This window comes from Lampetra planeri, chromosome 4 (genome assembly GCF_965212315.1).
Source record: "Lampetra planeri chromosome 4, kcLamPlan1.2.h2, whole genome shotgun sequence".
Classification (NCBI taxonomy): domain Eukaryota; kingdom Metazoa; phylum Chordata; class Hyperoartia; order Petromyzontiformes; family Petromyzontidae; genus Lampetra; species Lampetra planeri.
Window position 1 is genome coordinate 14,309,584 of NC_136110.1, and position 19,196 is coordinate 14,328,779.

General features: G+C 53.1%; 3 protein-coding genes and 1 long non-coding RNA gene across 12 annotated transcripts in view; 1 reads left to right on the top strand and 3 right to left on the bottom strand.

Annotated features, from left to right (window-relative positions):
- Positions 1 to 2,123, bottom strand: part of WDR11 (WD repeat domain 11) — a 41,135-nt gene extending 39,012 nt beyond the window's left edge. Inside the window, exon 1 of one of the 4 annotated variants that reach the window (XM_078593327.1) lies at positions 1,859 to 2,115. In XM_078593327.1, coding sequence (XP_078449453.1) covers positions 1,859 to 1,944 — 86 coding nt within the window. In that variant the 5' untranslated portion in view covers positions 1,945 to 2,115. Of the gene's footprint in view, positions 1 to 1,858 lie in introns of all 4 variants that reach the window. The other 3 variants (XM_078593328.1, XM_078593325.1, XM_078593326.1) reach the window with 3 other exon arrangements.
- Positions 1,519 to 10,261, top strand: LOC144717732 (uncharacterized). The gene is made up of 2 exons (XR_013585140.1): positions 1,519 to 2,400; positions 3,681 to 10,261. It is a non-coding gene; the product is annotated as an uncharacterized LOC144717732 (long non-coding RNA).
- Positions 4,125 to 11,780, bottom strand: LOC144717730 (uncharacterized). 3 transcript variants are annotated; one of them, XM_078593331.1, is made up of 4 exons: positions 11,313 to 11,780; positions 10,440 to 10,487; positions 8,501 to 8,990; positions 4,125 to 7,512 (listed from the first exon to the last, which is right to left on the bottom strand). In XM_078593331.1, exons 2-4 carry the CDS (start codon positions 10,458 to 10,460, stop codon positions 6,860 to 6,862), a joined length of 1,164 nt encoding a protein of 387 aa, XP_078449457.1. In that variant the 5' UTR covers positions 10,461 to 10,487; positions 11,313 to 11,780; the 3' UTR covers positions 4,125 to 6,859. The 3 variants fall into 3 exon arrangements, with proteins under 3 accessions (XP_078449457.1, XP_078449455.1, XP_078449456.1); XM_078593329.1 differs by having other exon boundaries at positions 8,438 to 8,990; positions 11,313 to 11,777; XM_078593330.1 differs by lacking the exon at positions 10,440 to 10,487 and having other exon boundaries at positions 8,438 to 8,990; positions 11,313 to 11,774.
- A 4,239-nt stretch (positions 11,781 to 16,019) lies between these two features.
- LOC144717728 (uncharacterized) overlaps positions 16,020 to 19,196 on the bottom strand; it is a 36,303-nt gene continuing 33,126 nt past the window's right edge. For all 4 annotated transcript variants that reach the window (XM_078593324.1, XM_078593323.1, XM_078593320.1 and 1 more), the window contains exon 22: positions 16,020 to 18,767. In XM_078593324.1, the coding sequence (XP_078449450.1) occupies positions 17,443 to 18,767 (1,325 nt within the window). In that variant the 3' untranslated portion in view covers positions 16,020 to 17,442. The remainder of the gene's footprint in view (positions 18,768 to 19,196) is intronic.

Below are 19,196 nucleotides of genomic sequence, written 5' to 3' on the forward strand. Positions count from 1 at the left end.
GCATCAACGTGGAGCTCCGTCTGCGTGCTTACTCTTGCCTCCGCGCTCCCACGTGTCCATGGGGTATTAATAATCACCCCAACTCCCAACGGAGACCCTCACCTCACCCGTGGTGTGCACTCTTCGACACGAGCTTGACACTTTATGACTCAGATGTCTTTCAGTAGTGTGCTCGTGACGTCACTGTTCTAGACCGGCTATAATTATTTCTTAATAATGAAGCTTTAAACTCTTGCTGGTCAGCCCGGGCAGCAGCTGAGATGTGTTTATGATTGCACCACCTTGTAATATGATGGGGAGCTGCTTGCTTTATCTCCCCCAACCCCCTCCACCTCCTCTCATCCTTACCCCCACTCCACGTGCCCTCCCCCGCCCCCCTTCATACTGAATGTAAAATATATAATAGGTGACGTTTCGGGCAATGAAACCTCTTCATAGTGTAACCGGGTCAATTAGGTTAATGAAAGCACTATTGACGAACATGTGTTTGTATTATTTGAGATTGTGCAACAACCGCCATTCTCCAGGAAGTGGCGGTGACGTCTCCACAGTGGTTGTGCCAGGCCACGTGAAGTGTCGAAGGCTAGCTGGCAGGTCATGCGACAGACCCATTTTTACACGGGTCGACTGACTGAGATGACTGGCAGATGCACCACCTGTGCCCCCGACTGTGCCAACTTGCCGCACGGCCCTCCGCTCGTTGTTGTGAGCGTCGCTCCTCTGCCCTCCGTTGCAGTTGGAGGGCGACTGCCTCCAACTTCCCAGTAGCGTCCTTCACGAGCCTCCTCCAGAGGCTGATCTTGACACCGCCGGTAGCAGTCATTGGCAAGGCCACTCAGCTCCACATCAGCCCATTTCTTTTCTAGCCCGTGCGTGCCCGTTGAGCTCCCTCTATCCGATGCAGCCTTAACTAAAAGAATATCTCATTGGTGGGACTGTGTCCAGATCTTCCAATCCAGCCTGGTTAAACCCTGGGTGGAGCGTAGGCAGACATGCCTGAATGTTTCTAACTGGCGCAGATGTTGGCTTACAGGGGTCCACGTTTTGCAAGCATAGAAAAGGGGAGAGCATAACTGAGGATAAGAAGAACCGAAGCTTCGTGTGGAGCGACAGACCAGGTAGCGTCCACACAGCAGCGTTCGTTACATAGCCGAAGAAAAGATGCCGTCAGACTGATTGGGAGTGGGACCTCTGCTGTCAAACTGGAGCTTGTGCAAAGACAAAGATCCCCCGCTATGATTTTGAGGCACGTGCTGTTGCGAGCACCTGTGAAGATGGGTACGGCACACGAGGGGGGGGGGGTGGCCAACACCACGCCCGGTCGCCTTTGTCTCCCCCAGTGATGATGTGTACACACCGCACCAGCTACTCATTTGAGGCTCAGTCGACCTAGGAGCTTGTGCACCACGACCCCACGCAGTGTCACCAAACTCGTTCGATATCGTTCGACGTGTCACCGCGTGGCACAAACGATTGTAACGTCGCCAAGGCGGCGTGACGTCACGAGTTAAAGCGAAAAAGAAGCGACGACGTCGACGGCGCCGCTCAGGAGAACGAAGGCCGCCCGCCTCGCCACGCTCACCCACTCACTCGCTCGCTCACCCGCTCACTCACTCGCTCACTCGCTCACCCACTCACTCGCTCGCCCGCTCGCCCGCTCACCCACTCACTCACTCACTCGCTCACTCACCCGCTCACTCGCTCACCCACTCACTCGCTCGCCCGCTCGCCCGCTCACCCACTCACTCACTCACTCGCCCGCTCACCCACTCACTCACTCACCCACACACTCACCCGCTCGCTCGCCCGCTCGCTCACCCGCTCACTCACTCACCCACTCGCCCACTCACTCACTTACCAGTCCGCGGCGAGGCGGTTGTTGGCGTGCAGCGCCCCGGGCAGCGAGCGCGCGGGCAGCTTGATGTTCACGGTGACGGGCAGCATCTCTCCCCGCTCCTCCTGCTGCTGCTGCTCCTCCTGCTGCTGCTCAGCGACGGTGGCCGCGCTCCGCTGCTGCTCCTCGGTGTGTCCGCGCTCCGCTTCCTGCCCGCGCTATCGCGCGATGACGTCATCGCCGCCTCCCCGCCCGAACCGACGACAGCGCAAGTGTGACGTCATCTACGCGTGACGTAATCGCCGACGCGTGATGCCACCAACCCGGGGCCCAGCGCACGGAAGTCTCCGCTCCCGCCATCTTGTTAAGTTCAGCGGCGCTCAGCTTCGCCCGCTCGCGGTAGTCGCCGACGAGGCTGTTCCCGTCCGTGCACGTCTCAAGTCGCGGCATTCACCGCACGAATGGGACCCCCTGAAGGCCACCGAAGGTTCCTCAAACAAAAACACGGCAGAGGGAAAGCAAACTTCGGAGTCTCGAGCACTGATGGACGTGTCGACGTACAGAGGGTTAGTTCCGTGAGGTGCCTTGTTGTTGTTCTGAACGGCTTCGGTGGCAATGTTCGTCCTTTGTTAATGGTCGGCGTTTGTTTTAAATTCCAATGGTTATTCAATGTTCAGGAGCAGCACCGATATCCCGCTCGTCCCGCGTTAAACTTCCATGCTCATGCTCCCGGCGCGACTTGCACCCGCGTCTACTCGGTCGTGTCTATTGAGCTTCATGCCCGTCGCCAGCTTATTGTAATCGACCTGTACAAGTGCGTCTTTACGACGGTGTTTGAAAGCTTATTTCATAAATCACGAGGGGCTAGCTTATTAGGGCTGCGTCCCGGATGATCCAGAGCGCACGGCTGTTGACTTAACAGGAAAGCCTCGGCGGGTCTCTCCATGGGTTCCCCGAGAGGGTCTCTACTACATTAAACATTTGGCGAAGACCAATGACTGGTTGTTGTTTATGGGAGAACAAGGGAGGAAACACGCAGACCCAGGTGCTTCGTGCTGAGGCACGAATCCCTGTGGCCACCCTCAGGGTCCCCCCCCCCACCCGCGTGTTCATTGCCAAGGGGCTCCACTCCATCCCTCAATCCACGGCGCTCACAACGCATTTCAGCCCCAAGTCGCAACTTAATAACTGGAGACTCAAGTTTGCTGGCACCTGAACCTGCTGCATGCCCCAAACATGTAATTACGTAGATCTGATGTGGAGTCGCAGCATCCTAAACATTTACATGAAGTGCTCCATCCATCACGCAACTATGACCCATGGCAAAACCGAACTGTCATCAATTTGATAACAAATGCGTTGCCTTCATGTGGGAATGATGTCGGAATCTGATCATTCATGGAAAACACAAATACTCTTCGCTTTACAGCCTTCTCTAAACACTTGGTAACCAGTGGAGACACCTTTGAAAATGTTAAACTAGCCATGGGGATACATTTAGACTTAACTTTCGTGACTGCAGGAATTCATATTCGTTGGTTTCGGTAGACACGTAGATGGGTTCAAAGAAAACAAAAAACTACGTTTCAATCGCAACACAAGCGGTCGACCGCTTGTGTTGCGATCGAAACGTCGTGGTTTTTTGAATTCACTTTATTATTTTTCTATCTACATGACTTTACCGAAAGAACCAAAGAATAAAGCCATGGGGATACCCAAAGAATTGTTCCCACACTTAAATGTACAATGGCAGGTGCTTAAATGCGACATGGCTGCCGACCAAAACCTCAATGTTATCGCGGCAATTTCATTTTGCAATATTGCCACAATTCATGTTTCCATGCAGCAGCTTTGAATTTACATCAGAAGACAAGTCTGCAGCTCTTCTCATGTGGAACGATGCCACCATATATTTGTTTAAAATCGTAAGGCATCAAACGAAAACCTGCAACATGTTTTACTTACATAGCACCGACACTGGGTAAATAGAAGCATCTTTACTCACTCACTAAAACACCCTCATCAGTTTGTTTTTTATAATTGACTTGAATTGCGAGGCATGCGTGCACCCCATTATGCAGGGGCGAGCAGCAGTGTGCAGGCTCTGCGTTCTGGAGGTGCCAAAGTGTAAGCAGCGATACGATCCGGTGGGCAGACAGCCTGGTGAATTCCAGCTCATGGTCCCAGTACATGTCAGGGTGACATGTCCTGCTGACTTGACATCCGTTTACCTAATTTTAAAAGCCCTACATTAGTTATTGTGATCACCACACATCCAGCGAGACGCCTCTCTCATTTTGTAATTTAATATCGCAAGAAACCAAACTGTGCTGCCGGCATCTGGACACATCACAGACACCAAACAGCACCATCATGCACAGCAGAGCAAGCCTGGTACAGCTCACGTCGTGTCGAGAGGTGCCCGGGCACAGTCGTTACTCAAAACCATACATGTCACCGCATCTTAATATCTGTCTCTTCGCATTATACTGAAAAACCAAATTGTATAATACATCATAATACACCTTTAATAAGCTACATAAAACAAAATTATACTGTTGTCTGTGCAAACATCATTATAAGCTGATGTCACAGAACTTGCACTGGATTAGCCTCTATAGTGATGGAATTCAGCCTCCCATCAGCTGCTCCCTCAACGCACGCACAGGGCGCTGGAGGGGAACGCACCATGGTGTGCAGGCCACCCTCCACCCTCACATAAAACCCACAATGGTGGTGGAGCAGCAGCTGCAGTGCCCTTACACGCTGTGGTGGCAGCCTCGTGGTTAAAAGTTGCAACGCAAGATATGAAATTCAAATTAACGTTAGAAAGGTTCATGCAACCATTATGCACTCCTAAAATCTATTAACAAAAAAAATGAAGGTGCCCGTATGGGGTTTATAAATAACGACCCAAGGGGGGTGCTATACCCATACGAGGTAATGTGGTTAAGCTGAAGTGACGAACAGTTGGTGGAATTTAAAAAACAATTGAATACTGAATATTATTCTATTCCAGTGGGGCTCTTCACTCCCAGCTCAGCATATCTGATGCAGCGTGTGGTGCAGCTAGTGGGCAGTGCCGTCAAGTCATACGCTCAGCTGTGCCCACTCCTGTGCAGAGCCGAGGGCAGAACCACAATCCCCTCCCTCGAGGTCTTGCAAGCCTTGCTCCGGCTCTCCACTTGGCCCATTGTAAGGGGCTCCCATCTGGGTATGCACATTCCATTCTTCTGCTGTGAACCATATTACTCACTGAAATAATCAGTTGGCAGCACAACTTGCTTATACTGCAATCCAGTATTGGTAGGAACATCTGCCTCTCACGAGAGCCTGTCCGCCCCTCCAGCGCAGTGAGTGCTTCACAACTGGAGCAACCACAGTCGCGGCATAACGGCTCTCAGAAATCGGACAGGAGGCACAATGAACCTGCCTCGACTGGACCCTACAGAAATAGGGTTTCTTCCCAGAGTTCAGCTCAAGGTGAGCGTTTGTCTGGCGAGGGTCCACAGGTACTCATGCGTCACCGCAGCTGCAATTCCATCGCGCTGGGAGAGGGAATGCACCCAGGATAACTGATGTGACCCGCAGCTGTCTTTCCCACTTATGCACGGTGCTGAAAACCCGAGAACATGAAACAACGCAGTTTTACAGGAGCTCATCACTAACACTGATTGATGTGTCTGGAACGCTTTGAGGGATAGGAACTCAACGGCTGCCATTCTTGATTCGCCAAAAAACGCTGCCATGCCACCATCGCAGGGTACGCGCACCCCAGGCACCCACGGAGAAAGCAGCAGCAGTGTTTGAAGGGAAACAGGCAAGCGTCGGGAGTGAGAATGTACGTGAATACACGCCTGGCTGCTCTACACACGAACCACCCGTCCCCACAAAGCTGACAAAGAGTTTCTGCACGGTCGACTCCGGACAGGAAGCCCGGCCGTCCGGCTCTCCACACTCACCAGCTCAGGCAGTCTGTGCATGAGAGCCTGAGTGACATCAACAAAGTGCTTCACGTTGCACTCTGGAAGCGCTTTTAGTAAATGCGAAGTGGCTGGATCGAGAGGGAGTCGCAGGCCTGCTGTAGGAATAAGGCTCCGGAGAGCCAGGCTCCGTCGCACCTCGAAGAGACATCCGAGGTCATTTCTGTCTCGAGCAGCGACACGCGACGCAGGCGTCCCTCCATGTGCCGCGCCTTGGGAAAAATCATCACTCGCAGGACACTCGCCAAACCCGCAACGATGGCGCCAAAACAATACAAGTGCCAGCCACTAGAAGTGGTTAAAGAGGTCCAACACCAGGACGTGAAGTTGGTTACAATGCAAAATGACACCGGCTGGGTTCCAACACCATTTCCTCAATTTCTTTACGGTTGTAATCATCCCCCTCGCCCATTTTTGTGTATTATCTTTACATGTAATACACATCTCTCACTGGCCCACACACAGCCACGAGCTCACAGCACACTCAACACCTTGCAGCTACAGCAACTTATGCTTAACTATAAAACACACTAGACCTCCATCGGAAGGCGTAAATATATATGTACGTTATAGACAGTACTTTTTTATCGGCTACGTAAGTAATGGGGTGTGGTATATACAGCAGCATTGGGTTCACTTTGGTGAGGTCTTGGCGTGAACGTCTCGGATTAAGAGCTGCCCCTCATCGGTCCCGATCACCTGTTCGGGGATCCTGGAGCCAGGGTGGTCTCCGGGCCGGGTGCTCGGCGAAGGGAAGCCTGGGCGACCAGGGCACGCGAGCACAGGTCCCAACGTCAATACTCATCACCGCGCGAGTCCAAAACACAACCTGACGCTGGCAATCCCCGACGCCCACACGCAGCAGGTCCCTTCCGCACGCCCAGCACATCCCCCCCGACGCCCGTTCGGAACGAAGCGCGCACAGCGTGGACCCCACGAGCGTCCAGCGGCGACGTCGGCTGCCAAAGAGGCGTCCATAAGCCAGAATCCGTGAGCTCGCATGCACCTGCCCCTCCTGTTCAGGTAAGATGCACGCGGAGAGCTAGCGGTAATATGGCAGCGAGCTGGTGTGCGGCGCGTTGTGCTGGATGAGGCTGCTGAGGTGGGAGAAGCCGATGCCCGCGTACACCTCGCCCACCTGCTTGTCCACATGCTTGCGCTTGTGCTTCGAGAGATGGCCCGACTGCGTGAATCCGCGGCCGCACACGTCGCACTTGAAGGGCTTTTCGCCCGTGTGCGTGCGGCGGTGGCGCGCCAGGTTGTAGGAGTGCGCGAACGTCTTGCCGCACTCCTCGCAGCCGTACGGCTTCTCGCCTGTGTGCGTTCTCTGGTGGATCAGCAGGTGCGACTTGTGTGCGAAGCCCTGGCCGCACTCCTGGCACTGCACAGGCCGGTACGGCTTCACCGAGGCCCCGGCCGCCGCCGCGCGCACCGACGCCAACAGGTGGGCGCTGCCGCCCCCGCCGGGCGACGTGCCAAACTCCTTGTCGCAAGAGGATTGCGCGCCGGCCTGCGCACCGCCGGGCTGCCCGTACACGCCCCCCGACTCCACTCCGCCCTCCGCGGCTCCGTGGCCCTCACGTTTCTCCAGGTGCCGGTTCTCCGAGAAATGCGGCGCCACCCCCGGGGTCTCCGCCGAGAAGTGGTTCCCGTCCAGTGGAAGGGAATCGCGCCCAGACTCCTCCGTGCGAGCACCTACACACACACGATGGTGGTGGGGGGATACATACACGTGTATAAATGTATAACGCGGAACATTCACACGCAGGAATAAACGTGTACAATACGTGAAAATCCCTCTGTAAATCTGCTGAAAGAAGTAGTCCTCTCTACATCGTATTGGCCAAGAGACACATGGTAGCAGTAAACATTGACGACTGAACTGTACTGATACCAGTGTACAGCCGTGTCTGTTTCACTGCTGTCTGTTGAAATGGCCACCTTTTCTCAACTCTTTGAGTTGGTGGTCTCAATGAAGAAATGGCCATGCATTCAGTTCTTTGAGCTGGTGGTTCGAATATGGCTGAGGGCTTTTGTACATGCAATGCTGCACACCTTTGTGCGTTGTTAATTCTATAAACGTTTGTTTACCCAGGAAAGACTCACTGAGTCCCACAGTCTCTTTTTCTCAGGAGAGTCCCTGCCAAGACAGTCATTTTGCAGGTTAGGATGCTTGTTCAAAACCAGTTACGATGTTTTTTAGCTATGGGAGGAAACTAGAGAACCTGGCACCAGTGCAGCACAGAGAAAGAGCTTACCAACTCCGCACAGAAAGGTGCCCGAGTTAGGAACCGAGGTCCTTCTTATTGTGAGGTGCAAGTGTTAGCACTGCACCATCCTGCCACCCTTTGTTTCCAGCCTGCAATAATATTTATGTTGCCATAGGTGTTCTCGTCATATACAGATGTACAAATTACAGGCAGTCTACTTGTAAAATATGAGGTCACAGGGCACATCACTGCCTACACACATCGCTACGGTCTCCAATTTGTTTGCTCCTTGTGTGAGCGAGATGCTCCACATGGACGCTCATATGGTAGAGCTGTACTGGATATTGCACGGGCACCGTGACGTGAGAAGCCAGCATTGTGTGAGTTGCTGGTGCTGTGCGAGATGTTACTTTGAGACGCTGGTGCTGTGTGGGCGAACGGTGTTGACGCTGTGCTCCCTGGCGCCGCGTTACCCGTGTCCGCGTGCTGATGCCGCTGACAGGGGCTGCTCTCTCCAGCGGGGCCGTCGGCCGAGGCTGCGGCAAGTGCGTTGGCATAGAGCGCGGGGTCGAGCGAGCAGAATCGCTGCGCCGACTGAAAGAGCTCCTGGCTGAGGCTGTTTAACACCACCACGATGGTCTCCAGGAGCGAGCGACTCGTGCCCTCGGCGCCGGCGTCGCCGCCCTTGGGGCGCTTGATGGAGACGCCCTCGATGACGCGGCGAAGCACGGCGTAGAACGCAAACGGGAGGCGCGCCTTGGCCACGGCGAACAGCTCAATGCGCACGTGGGGGTGCTCGGCGCAAGCCAGTAGCGTGTTGTAGTCGCTGATACCCAGCTCTTTGCTCATGGCGCGCGCAATTTTGGCGCTCATGCCGTGAGCCGTGAGCCAAGCGCCAAAGTTCATGCGCGGGTCAATCGCCGATGCCGACGCCATCGTAACAACGCTGCCTCCTCGCTCAATCTGCAGTATGGAGAGAGGGGGGGGGCATCGGTGAGAACAGCATAACAGAATCGCACCAACGCCACAGGCATGGGGCACAGTGCTGCTGAGCCACGCAGCACTGTCGATACCAACCACACTCGCTCGGCTAAGTGAAATAATGCTTATTACTGATCACAGCAAATTCCACAAGGCAGTGCTGCCATTTTTAGAAGGCAAAATCAATGTGCACAAGCCTCTTGCTAACACACTCCATTTTTTTTCCACAAAACCTGTCACAATGGGTGGCCCATTTGTAAGGCATACAGTAGGTGATAGGATTTGTTTTACTCTACTTTTGCTCATACTACCTCCAGCCTCTTTTTTATGCTCTGGTTCACTTTGGCCCGAACTTTACTGAATAGTTGGTTTGGTTAATGCAGAAAAATGTGATACGGTGCATCAATCACATTAAAACATGTACAGGAACGAGTACGTTTGTTTAAATAAACACTTATGTAGCCGTCTACACTATGGGAACCTCATTTGCCAGTAAAAATATGATAATTGGTTCTTTACCCTTCTATCTGGCAACAGATAGAAGGGTAAAGAACCAATTAACTTATGTAGCCGCCTGGGCTTGTGCTCCAACGCGCACGGCACAAAGCCTCTGGTGGCTCCTGAATGGCACCGAGCAGACACGAGCCTCGTCCGTGCCCAGGTCCCTGTATGCAAACTCCCAATGCAGGGATTCTCCCATCCACTGCAGGCAGCATCGCCTCGACAACACAACCAGCGCAACCCCAGCCGCTGTTCCAACTTCACTGGACTGATGCGGAACAGTGCCAAACTACGTTTTGAAAACTCATGTCAGCACATTTTGCAAACCAAAATCTATACTACAAATGAAAAATTAGCCCATGTTAATTTTAAAAATAGCTATGCCTACTCCATATAAACTTGCCATGAATATCTGTCAAACAATGGCCAACGTTAGGACGGGATGAAGAATAAATGCTGAAAAAAAATGAATTGGTGTTTAAAAAACTTAAGAATATGGTGTTTATTTTACTGAATAACATAATTCAATTCAAGTGTAAACTCCCCTAGTCCCAGGCAGTGTTTAGGAGCCACATTGCGTTGACTCTCTGGGCAGGGTGGAAATGTCCCTCGTTCCACGCCGCCACAGACAATTGTACACTTACAGCGATCCGCTCATCTCAGTTCAGGTTCTCCGCGTGCGCGATCAGCCCCACCCTGCGACTAGGAAACCTCCGTTGTCAGCATGTCTGAAATAAAGGTGCTAAAGTTTGGACTGCCTTGCCCCTGACTCTCCTGCGTACAGTGTGCGATGCCAGTATCAAGGTTTAGGACATTTCTGACAATGCCACCTACGCACGGGTAGACCGCTGGACGACTCCACAGCTCCACTCATCACTCCACCAAAGCAACAATCACACATCAACACAAAACTCAGAAAGCACCACTCACCAGCACAACACTTTCCGACATCCCAATGCAGGACCTTCCTAAAACGCCCTGGGATTCAGTAAAAAGTATTATTACTTCACACTCAAACCTGCCAGCAATCACATATGGCAACACTCCGCAGATTTATGCTGATCGCGGCAAATACCGGGTAGACTTAGCGATAAGCCACCGAGAGCAGCACCTCCCCCTGTACTGAGTGCAGCCACAGCCGCCCTGGTGGCACAGTGACCTGAGGTGGGATGGTTGTGCCACCGTGAAGGCCAAGAGGAGTTCGCGTCCAGCTCAAGTTCCTATAAGACAGGTCGGAAGACCACAGCGGAACCTCCAGACACCATCCACCATCAGCTGCTAAAGAGCCACTTACTGCCACACCACCCAAACAAGCCACATGACTCAAGCCCAACTCCCCCATGACACTAAAACGAATCCCCATCACTCAAACCAAACCTATTACTACACCAGCTATGCACAAACTAATGCAGACACTTCACATTCCCACGCCATCATACCTGCCAACATTACAGACTAATGCTCAGAAACCCTGACGCCAAAGTATGTTAAACATGTATAAAGACTCACAACACACCGGAGAGAATATTGGATATGGGTGCGTTCCGTCAGTGGGGTGGGGGGGGGGGAATTAGCACGGGCAGCAGCATCACGAGAAGTGGTGTGAATGTACCGGGTGGTGGTAGCGAAGTGGTGGTTGTAGTGGTGGGGGGTGTATGTGGCGAGGTGGTTGTAGCCGGGTGGTGGTCGTGCGGTAGCGGTCGCGGGGTATTTGGATTGGGACTGTGAAAGCGGGCTGGTTGTAGCGGTGGTGTGGATGTCGCGGGGTTGGTGGCAGTGGGGTGTCTGTCGCGATGTGCTCACAGCGGGATGATTGCCGTCGCGTGGTGTAGCAGTCGTCGGCTGCGAGTGGAGGAGGCGGCGTTAAGGCGTTGGGGTGGCCGGCCCGGAGCTGCGAGTGGGGCTGGCGCCGCGTCGGGTCGCCGCGCAATGGCGCCTCTGCTGGAGACAAAGACCCGGGGCCCTGCGGCCTGCGGCGGCAACTGCAAGGCGCGTCCAGAGCCCGCGCGGTGCTCGAGGCGCGCGGCGCGGCGCGACGCGAGTAGCGGAGGGGCGACGCGGTGCGGGGAGACGTCGCGAGGAGGAGGAGGCGGCGGGGGACGGGGACGGGGCGAGCGACGGGAGACGGAGCGCGGAACGAGACGGGAGCGACCGCGTCCGGGTTAGCGTGACGTCACCACGCGGCTTCCGGGTCGCGCGAGAGCCCCGCGGATGATGTCACGGCGCAACATCCGGGTTACTTGTGACGGCAACAGGGTCCCTGTTGTCGCTGACGTCACTTGCCTGCTATGTAAATGACGTCATGTCATTAGGAGACAGGCACAATGAAAATTAGGTTATTTAATTTTCGTTGTGCCTGTCTCCTAATTTTCAGGCTTGCGCTCCCGTGCCGCGTTGTCAGTTTACTTACAATAGGGTACGTTGGCGTGCAGTCTTTGATATGCTTGATTCTCTCCGCCCTCTCCCTCTCCCCGTCCCCACCCCCCCCCTCTCTATATTTAAGGGACCGTCACAGAAACGACCCCTCTCTTTGTGCCGATGTGTGTCCTCTCTCTGTGTGCCGTTGTGATGTCTGTCTGCTTGTATGTCTGTCTATAGTTTACTAGTTAGATTTTTGTTGCTCACACTTAAAATTCTAACTTAGCAAATTTTGAAACACGTAATCAACCAGGCTATGCGTTAATTGTGTGTTAACCGACTCTCTGTGTTGTATTACATCACATTTCGATATTTTACTAGGTTATTTAATTTTCGTGTGCCTGCCTCCTAATTTTCAGGCTTGCGTGCCCGTGCTGCGTTGTCAGCTTGCTCCTCTCTCTGTGTGCCGTTGTGATGTCTGTCTGCTTGTATGTCTGTCTATAGTTTTTTCTAGTTAGATTTTTGTTGCTATTTCTTTTATGCCTGATGATGATTGCTTGTGTTGCAATCGAAACGTCGTAATATGTTATTTTATTTTAATTTATTATTTTATTTTTAGACGTGACTTAACCGAAAAGAACCAAAGAATAATTCCTGCAGTCACGAAAGCTCCTAAATTAAGATTAAATCTTCTTGGTTCTTTCGGTAAAGTCACGTAGAAGGGAAGTAATAAAATAATAAAAAGAAAACATAATAAAATAATTCTCACGTTTCGGCTACAACGCAAGCAGCCGTCTTCACCTTGTAGCCGAAACGTCGTGAGAATTATTTTATTATGTTTTATTTTTATTATTTTATTACTTCCCTTCTACGTGACTTTACCGAAAGAACCAAGAAGATGAATCCCTGCAGTCAGGAAAGCTTTAAATTCAAAAATAAAACTAAAAGCTATTTTATTTTACCAGGACGAGACCCACTGAACTATATATGTGTATACGACACGTAAAGAAATCTTTAAAAAGTGCAATCAAATGTATTTATGTTCTGAGATGCATATAAACTAAACTATTTTTTATTTTACCAGGTGAGGCAAACTGTTTGTATGGCATTCCTCGACTTACAAACACAATTGATTCGTAGGTCGGAACAAAAATGTATGTCATGCCGCCGCCACGAAGCCGTTCAGCAGGCGCCCCACCTACGACCTCGCCACCACCAAGCGACGGAGCCGACCCCGCGTCCCCCTCACCTCACATGAACACACCCGCACGCATCCCCCCCCCCCCCCATAGAGCTGGAAGGGAAGGTCACCTGATCGACCGGTTTTTATCCGAGAAACCCTTATCGGGATTAACTCTCACGGTTTCCGGCGATCAGGGAATTGGATGACCTCCCCCGTGCTACGTGGCACCGCGGCGCTGCGACCGGCCTTAATATGGTGTGGTCGCGGCGTGGGGCATTCGGCCACCGCGATTGAGGCGCATTTCCCCCCACACACGCAAGTATCGACGGGGCAGGCAGAGGGAATAAGCATTGTGATGGAGGAGCATCATTAGAAAACACGCAGCGCATCTGAACTGCAATAATAGCGAAGGCGCACGGTGCGTGAGAAAGGGATTGAGTGGAATTTGCGCCGTGCAGGTCGCTCATTGATTAGCGGAACAAAGGCACCGCGGAGCCGCCTGGCCCGGGCGAGGGGGGCGCGTGCCATTGTTTGGAGTTTACGCCGCGCGGACAGAGGATTAATTAGCATAGCGAAGGCGCACGGTGCGTGGGAAGGGGGTAGGGGCCCGAGTCCGGGAATCAGGATAAATGGGGAGCGCAAAGGGGAAATCGCTCTCTTACTCCAGCGCCAGGCGACCAGACGCAGCTCCAGCCAGCGACCCGGACGTCCGTGCGACGCACCGAGGTACGCTGTTAGCACAAGGATCAGCGGACCGCCGTGGACACTTAACAGTGAGTAAGAAGGTGAATTAGAATCATAGCAGATACATCGGGAATAGGTATAGAGGTATCAGCGTAGGCCAGCCTCGTCGACTCACTGATTTAACACCAGTCCCAGGTAGCAGACAATAAATCATTAATAACTGATCGTGGCCTCGTGTGATCTCGTGTTATAAGTGTGAACGCGTGTGGTACTGTGTATGCGTAAGCTCGCGGCGTGCGTAATCGGCGTACACCAGGTGCGCGATCATAACGTGAGCGGCCAGCGGGCGGCGAGCGCGGCGCAAGAGTGGGTATCGCGTGTGGAGCTGTATGTGTGTGCGCGCGCACGTTCACGATGTGTATAATACAGGTGCGCGATCCTAACGTGAGTGGTCAGGGTTGAGTGAGTGCCGCGCAGAGCTGTGTGTGGGTGTGCGCGTACGTAATTAACCATGCCTACTACGCGGACCCGCGGGGGAGGGGAATCCTCGAGCGACGGCTCTCACCCCATGGGTGAAGAACCCAGCAGCGGTTCGCCTAGCAGCGAGGGGGCGAGTAATGAGGTTAACCCGGCCGTTAGGGGTACCGAGGGAGGGATCTCGGGGGCCAGCGACCCTCACATGTACTTATTTAAATGCTCATAGATCAGTGATATGAACTGTTACGGTTCAACAAAAAAGGGAACATTGATAAACTCATGAATAAGAAGAAATATTGGACGTGAGCATTTATAACTGTAAACTCAGGAGTTGTATAGTAAATAAAATATTAAATAAAGTAACAATAGAAAAACATTTTCACTGACCTTCAGCCCTGAATCCCCTGATGCTGGCTTGCTTGTCGGAAGGGTCGCAATGAGTCACAACAACAATCGCCATTCACCACGGAGTGGCGGTGACGTCACCACGACGCTTGTGCCAGGCCAAGTGCACCTTGAGGCCACGTGAAGTGTCGAACGCCCGCTGGCAGGTCAAGGGGCAGACCCAGCAGGTGCCACAGGTCGACTGACCGAGATGACCGAGATGAGTGGCAGATGCACCACCTGTGCCCCCTACTGTGCCAACTTGCTGTGCTTTAGCCACCCGGCGCTCCGCTCGTTGTTGTGAGCGTCGCTCCTCCGCCCTCCGTTGTTGTTGGAGGGCGACTGCCTCCAACTGCCCAGTAGCCTCATGGTGCACCTAGCCTAGCACTGCCCAGCAGTAGCGTCCTTCACGAGCCTCCTCTACAGAGTCCGATCTTGACACCGCTGGACAGACCAGGTAGCGCTGGCGAGATGTTATCTCTCTCGCCTGGTATGCAGGAGGTTGTGGATTCTATCCCGACCCCTGTATATTTGGAGTTTGCATGTTCTCACCGTGGTCGCGTGGGTTTTTCTACGGGTCCTCTGGTTTTTCCCTCCACATTTAGAAACATGCGTTTAGAATATTTGGCTGCTATAGATTTTCACACGATAAGCCACTCCTGCATGTCAGACGAAAGTTAGCCCCTCGTCACCGTTGCGCCTCCACGTGTGAGGCCGTGAGCGGTTGCGACCCAACATCAACTTGGGGACGGAGTTCTCTCACAAGTACTGGAGTCGTTTCCCATTCCGGATTTTGTAATTGGGGGGGGGGGGGGATGAAAAAAAGCACAGCAAACTATTAAGAGGCGACGTGCGGAGGGATTTATTATTTAATTTGCACCAAAACTTAAGCCAAGCCCGTAAATTCCCCACATTTCATCTTTCCCAATTATTGACGTGGTATTCTCCAGAGATTGTTATGAACAGATGCAGCACAGTTAAGTGTTTTGTTCCAAATGTCTCGGACTAAACGGAAATTAGTCTCTCACTAAAGTTCTATTTTCTTTCGAAAGGCAGCGGACGTTTGCCTCGGCTTACAGGGGCATCCTTGCGGGTTAGAGGCAATGAATTGAAATTAGCCAAATAAAAAAATTATGCATTTCTATAAGGAAACCAGAACTTATTTGAAATTAAGGGCCTGGTTTGTGTTGGTGCAAACAGTTCCCATACCTCTCATTGACAGGTGTTGTTATTTTATCATTAAAAAAATCATCAGGAAATGATCTTTCGCCAACAGATTAATACGTCTAAGGTGACTTGTTTTATATTTGAATTTAGTGTACCGTCTCCATGCCAACTCGACTCATCGGATGACAGCGATGCACGAGAACAAGAAGAATAACAAGGACACGTGTATACAACTTAATATCACAACGTACAGGATATTAAAACACAGAGTACAATGTTTTATTTGTCACTCTCAGTGTGGTCAGACTTCTCACAACGGGGGGCTAATGCAGGCTGAGCTAAACTGGGAACAAATGGCTGTAAACAAATGAACATTAACATTTGCAGCAAAGCCAGCGGACGGCACGGTGTACAGCAAGCATTCACCCCTGCTTGTTGCAGACCCATGTAACGCTAAACAGGTGCTCTCACAATTCTCAAAATAAAGCAGAGATCTGGTAAACATTGATTCTTGATAAAGGTCGGTCACACGCAAACACTAAAGCACACGGCACCTATTCAAGCATGCATACAATTCACTGCTCATGAAGCATTGCGGCACAGTCATTCCAACACGTTTTTATCTGCAATGTAATTTTTTTCTTTTAACATTTTTTTTTCAAACGGTACTACATCTCTCCTGTCACTACATGCAACAAGACTGGGATCTCCGAAACGGTACTGAGACTACAGTAGGTAGGTGGTAATGTGGCTTGGGTTGCTGCAGCTGACAGGACACCGTGCCCCGAGCCCTGGCAGACGGACGCTGCTGGAACAGCCACATGCTGCCACCACGTGGGTTAATGCTGTGGGGTTTTAACTGCAATCGCTGCAAAGCCGCCCCGCTAGGCATGAAGCAAAGCCCACCTGCCGTACTTCAAACACAATACTCAGAGGCTCAAGTATTTCCACTAATAACTACACTAAATGGATAAATTACACATACAGGATCACTACAGTATATGAAATGTTCACTAGTGACTAAAATACACAGCTTTGTCTTAATAAACACCAAAACGCACCCCCCCCCTCTCCCAGATCTAGAGAAATTCCCATATTCTACAAGAAGTGGCCCAAGGAACAACACAATCTAAATACATTGAATGGGATTGTGTAGTTGTATTAATAGGCGCTACGGACGTAGACGATGAGCACTGAGGTAGGATATGGGAAAGGCCCCATCGCGATCTGGGAGGGCTGAATACAATTACCATCATTCAAGCTAACGCCAGCTAGGAGGGCTCCATCATCCCAACAGGATACCTGAAGCTGCGTAAGTGAGAAGGCCTTGCGCCCATTCATGTCTGGCGGATCCGTATTGTCTCGCGCTTTTCGTGAAAACGTCCATCCGCGCCATCATCACTCGCCGAGCCTCGTGGAATATGGCACGCCGACGAGTCCGACGCAGTCACAGCTTGTCAAGTAACGAGCAATCGGAGACACTGCAGCAAGACGCAGTGCTGTTTTTTCAGATACTGGTACAAGCCGCGCCCACAGACCTCGAGATACAGTGAAACACAGGAGCACCGCTTCCCATGGTTCCTTTAATCCAGTAGTTGTGCGTTGACAAGAGGTCGTTGACGGGAAAGTTGTATGATTTCAAGGGGCTGCTGCCTCTTGTTGCTGCGGCACGTCGGGCCGTCAAGGCCCCCACAGCGACTGCGTCTTCATGTTGACGTCGGACAGGCAGACGTCCTGGTCGCTCAATATCTCGCTCATGCTGAAGTCCGAGAGGCACACGGGCTCCTGGGCCGCCAGGTCCCTGAGCCCCACGTCCTGCAGACAGCCGTGCGGGCCCGGCCCGGGTAGCTCCCCCATCGAGAAGTCGGGCAAGCAGCGGCGACCCATCATGGCCGCCGGGAAGAAGCCTCCGTCGGGCCCCAACAGGTCGCTCATGTCGACGCGTTCGGTGCGCGCGATTCCCGCGCTCGTGACGCACACGCGCTCCACGCTGGCAATCTCGCCCAGACCGGCGCCGCCCACCGCGCCCGGCACGCGCACGCGCTCGACTCCCGTCACCTCCCCCACACGCACGCGCTCGACTGCCGTCACCTCCCCTGCCTCCCCCACGCACACGCGCTCGATGCTGGCGATCTCGCTCAGCCCGTCTGCCAGGCAGAGCTCTGTACCGCCCCCGCGGCGCGTGGTGTGCAGCAGATCGGGGTAGAACGGCCCGCGGCGCGCGCTCACGATCTGCTGCAGGTGGTGGTTGTGGTGCTGCTCCAGTGTGAGAGGCTCCGGCAGGCACGCGCCCTCCTCCTCCTCTTCCTCCACGCCGCTGCCGCAGAGGTCCTGCGCCGTGCAGCCTGCACGCTTGGCGCTCGTGATCTCCACAATGCGCATGCCCGTGAGGGAGAGCGGGCCCCCACGTGACAGGCAGCCCCGGCCCTCCCCCAGCATCGCGTCCCGCAGGCAGTCCGCTCGTGCCCCCACGTCGCCCATGTCCGACAGGCACTCCGCTTCCTCGTCCGCCGCCGCCATGTCCTGCAGACACACGTCGCTCGAGATGTCCATGTCGGAGAAGCCCGCGGGAATGGAGACGTCCGGAAAGCCCAGGTAGGGCTGTGCCTCCTCAACAGGGGAGGGTCGTTTGGCCGCACGTGCCGCCCTCATCTCGCCCTTGCCCCGTACCGCCTTAGCCCCGGGAGGAAGGCGAGAGCCCGGGGGGTATTGCTTCTGGCCGACGCAATCTTTTTCCGCTGCCGTCGTGGTCTCGGTCGAGACGGAGTTCCGGTGGCGCCGTTTCTCCGGCGTGGCGCTGGGTGGCTCCTCCGGTGGAGGAGCGGCGGGGGCCGCCGTGACCTTGTCGTGTTCGTGCTCGGCAAAGCAGCGGTGTTGTCCGTCAGAGCTGGGCCTCAGGGCCCCCAAACTATGCTGCTTGCAGAATGAACTGGGGCAGATCTGGCAGAACGCCACCGCCGTCTTCTCACACACATCGCACACGTGCCACGGGCACTCCCACTTGCCTGTACACAGACATATACACACACAGCACAAACATACACGGAGCATGCAGACCCACAGAGTTCAAACACACAAGGCACACACAAACAGTAATTCGCTTAGGGTTCATGGACTCCTTGTCTGAAAGTCTTAGTTTGGAATCAGTCCATTTCGGTGTCTGATTTGCAGACATGCAGGATTAGCACTTCCTTCCAAAATTGTAGCGATGATCCTTACTGTCCTAAATTTTTTTATCAGACTTGGAACTTAACAGAGACACTTCGCCTCCAAGACTGGTGGATCTTGTGGCTCGAAGACAAGTTTAATCTTTCTTAGTGTAACATGTTCATGTTGCTCAAACATGCATGGTGTGATACTCATCTCCACGTTACAGCCCTCAGCGATTGTTGACAATTCCCCATTCTTATGGCTAGGACAAGTCTATTCAAAGA

Bases quoted from the DNA above. Each gene is read 5' to 3' on its own strand.
- LOC144717730 (XM_078593329.1), bottom strand. From the start codon at position 10,460: ATGTCGGAAAGTGTTGTGCTG. The intron at 8,991-10,439 runs GTGAGTGGTGCT...TCCATACTGCAG, and splicing joins TGTCGGAAAGTGTTGTGCTG to ATTGAGCGAGGAGGCAGCGT. The intron at 7,513-8,437 runs GTAACATCTCGC...GTGTGTGTGTAG, and splicing joins CACAGCACCAGCGTCTCAAA to GTGCTCGCACGGAGGAGTCT.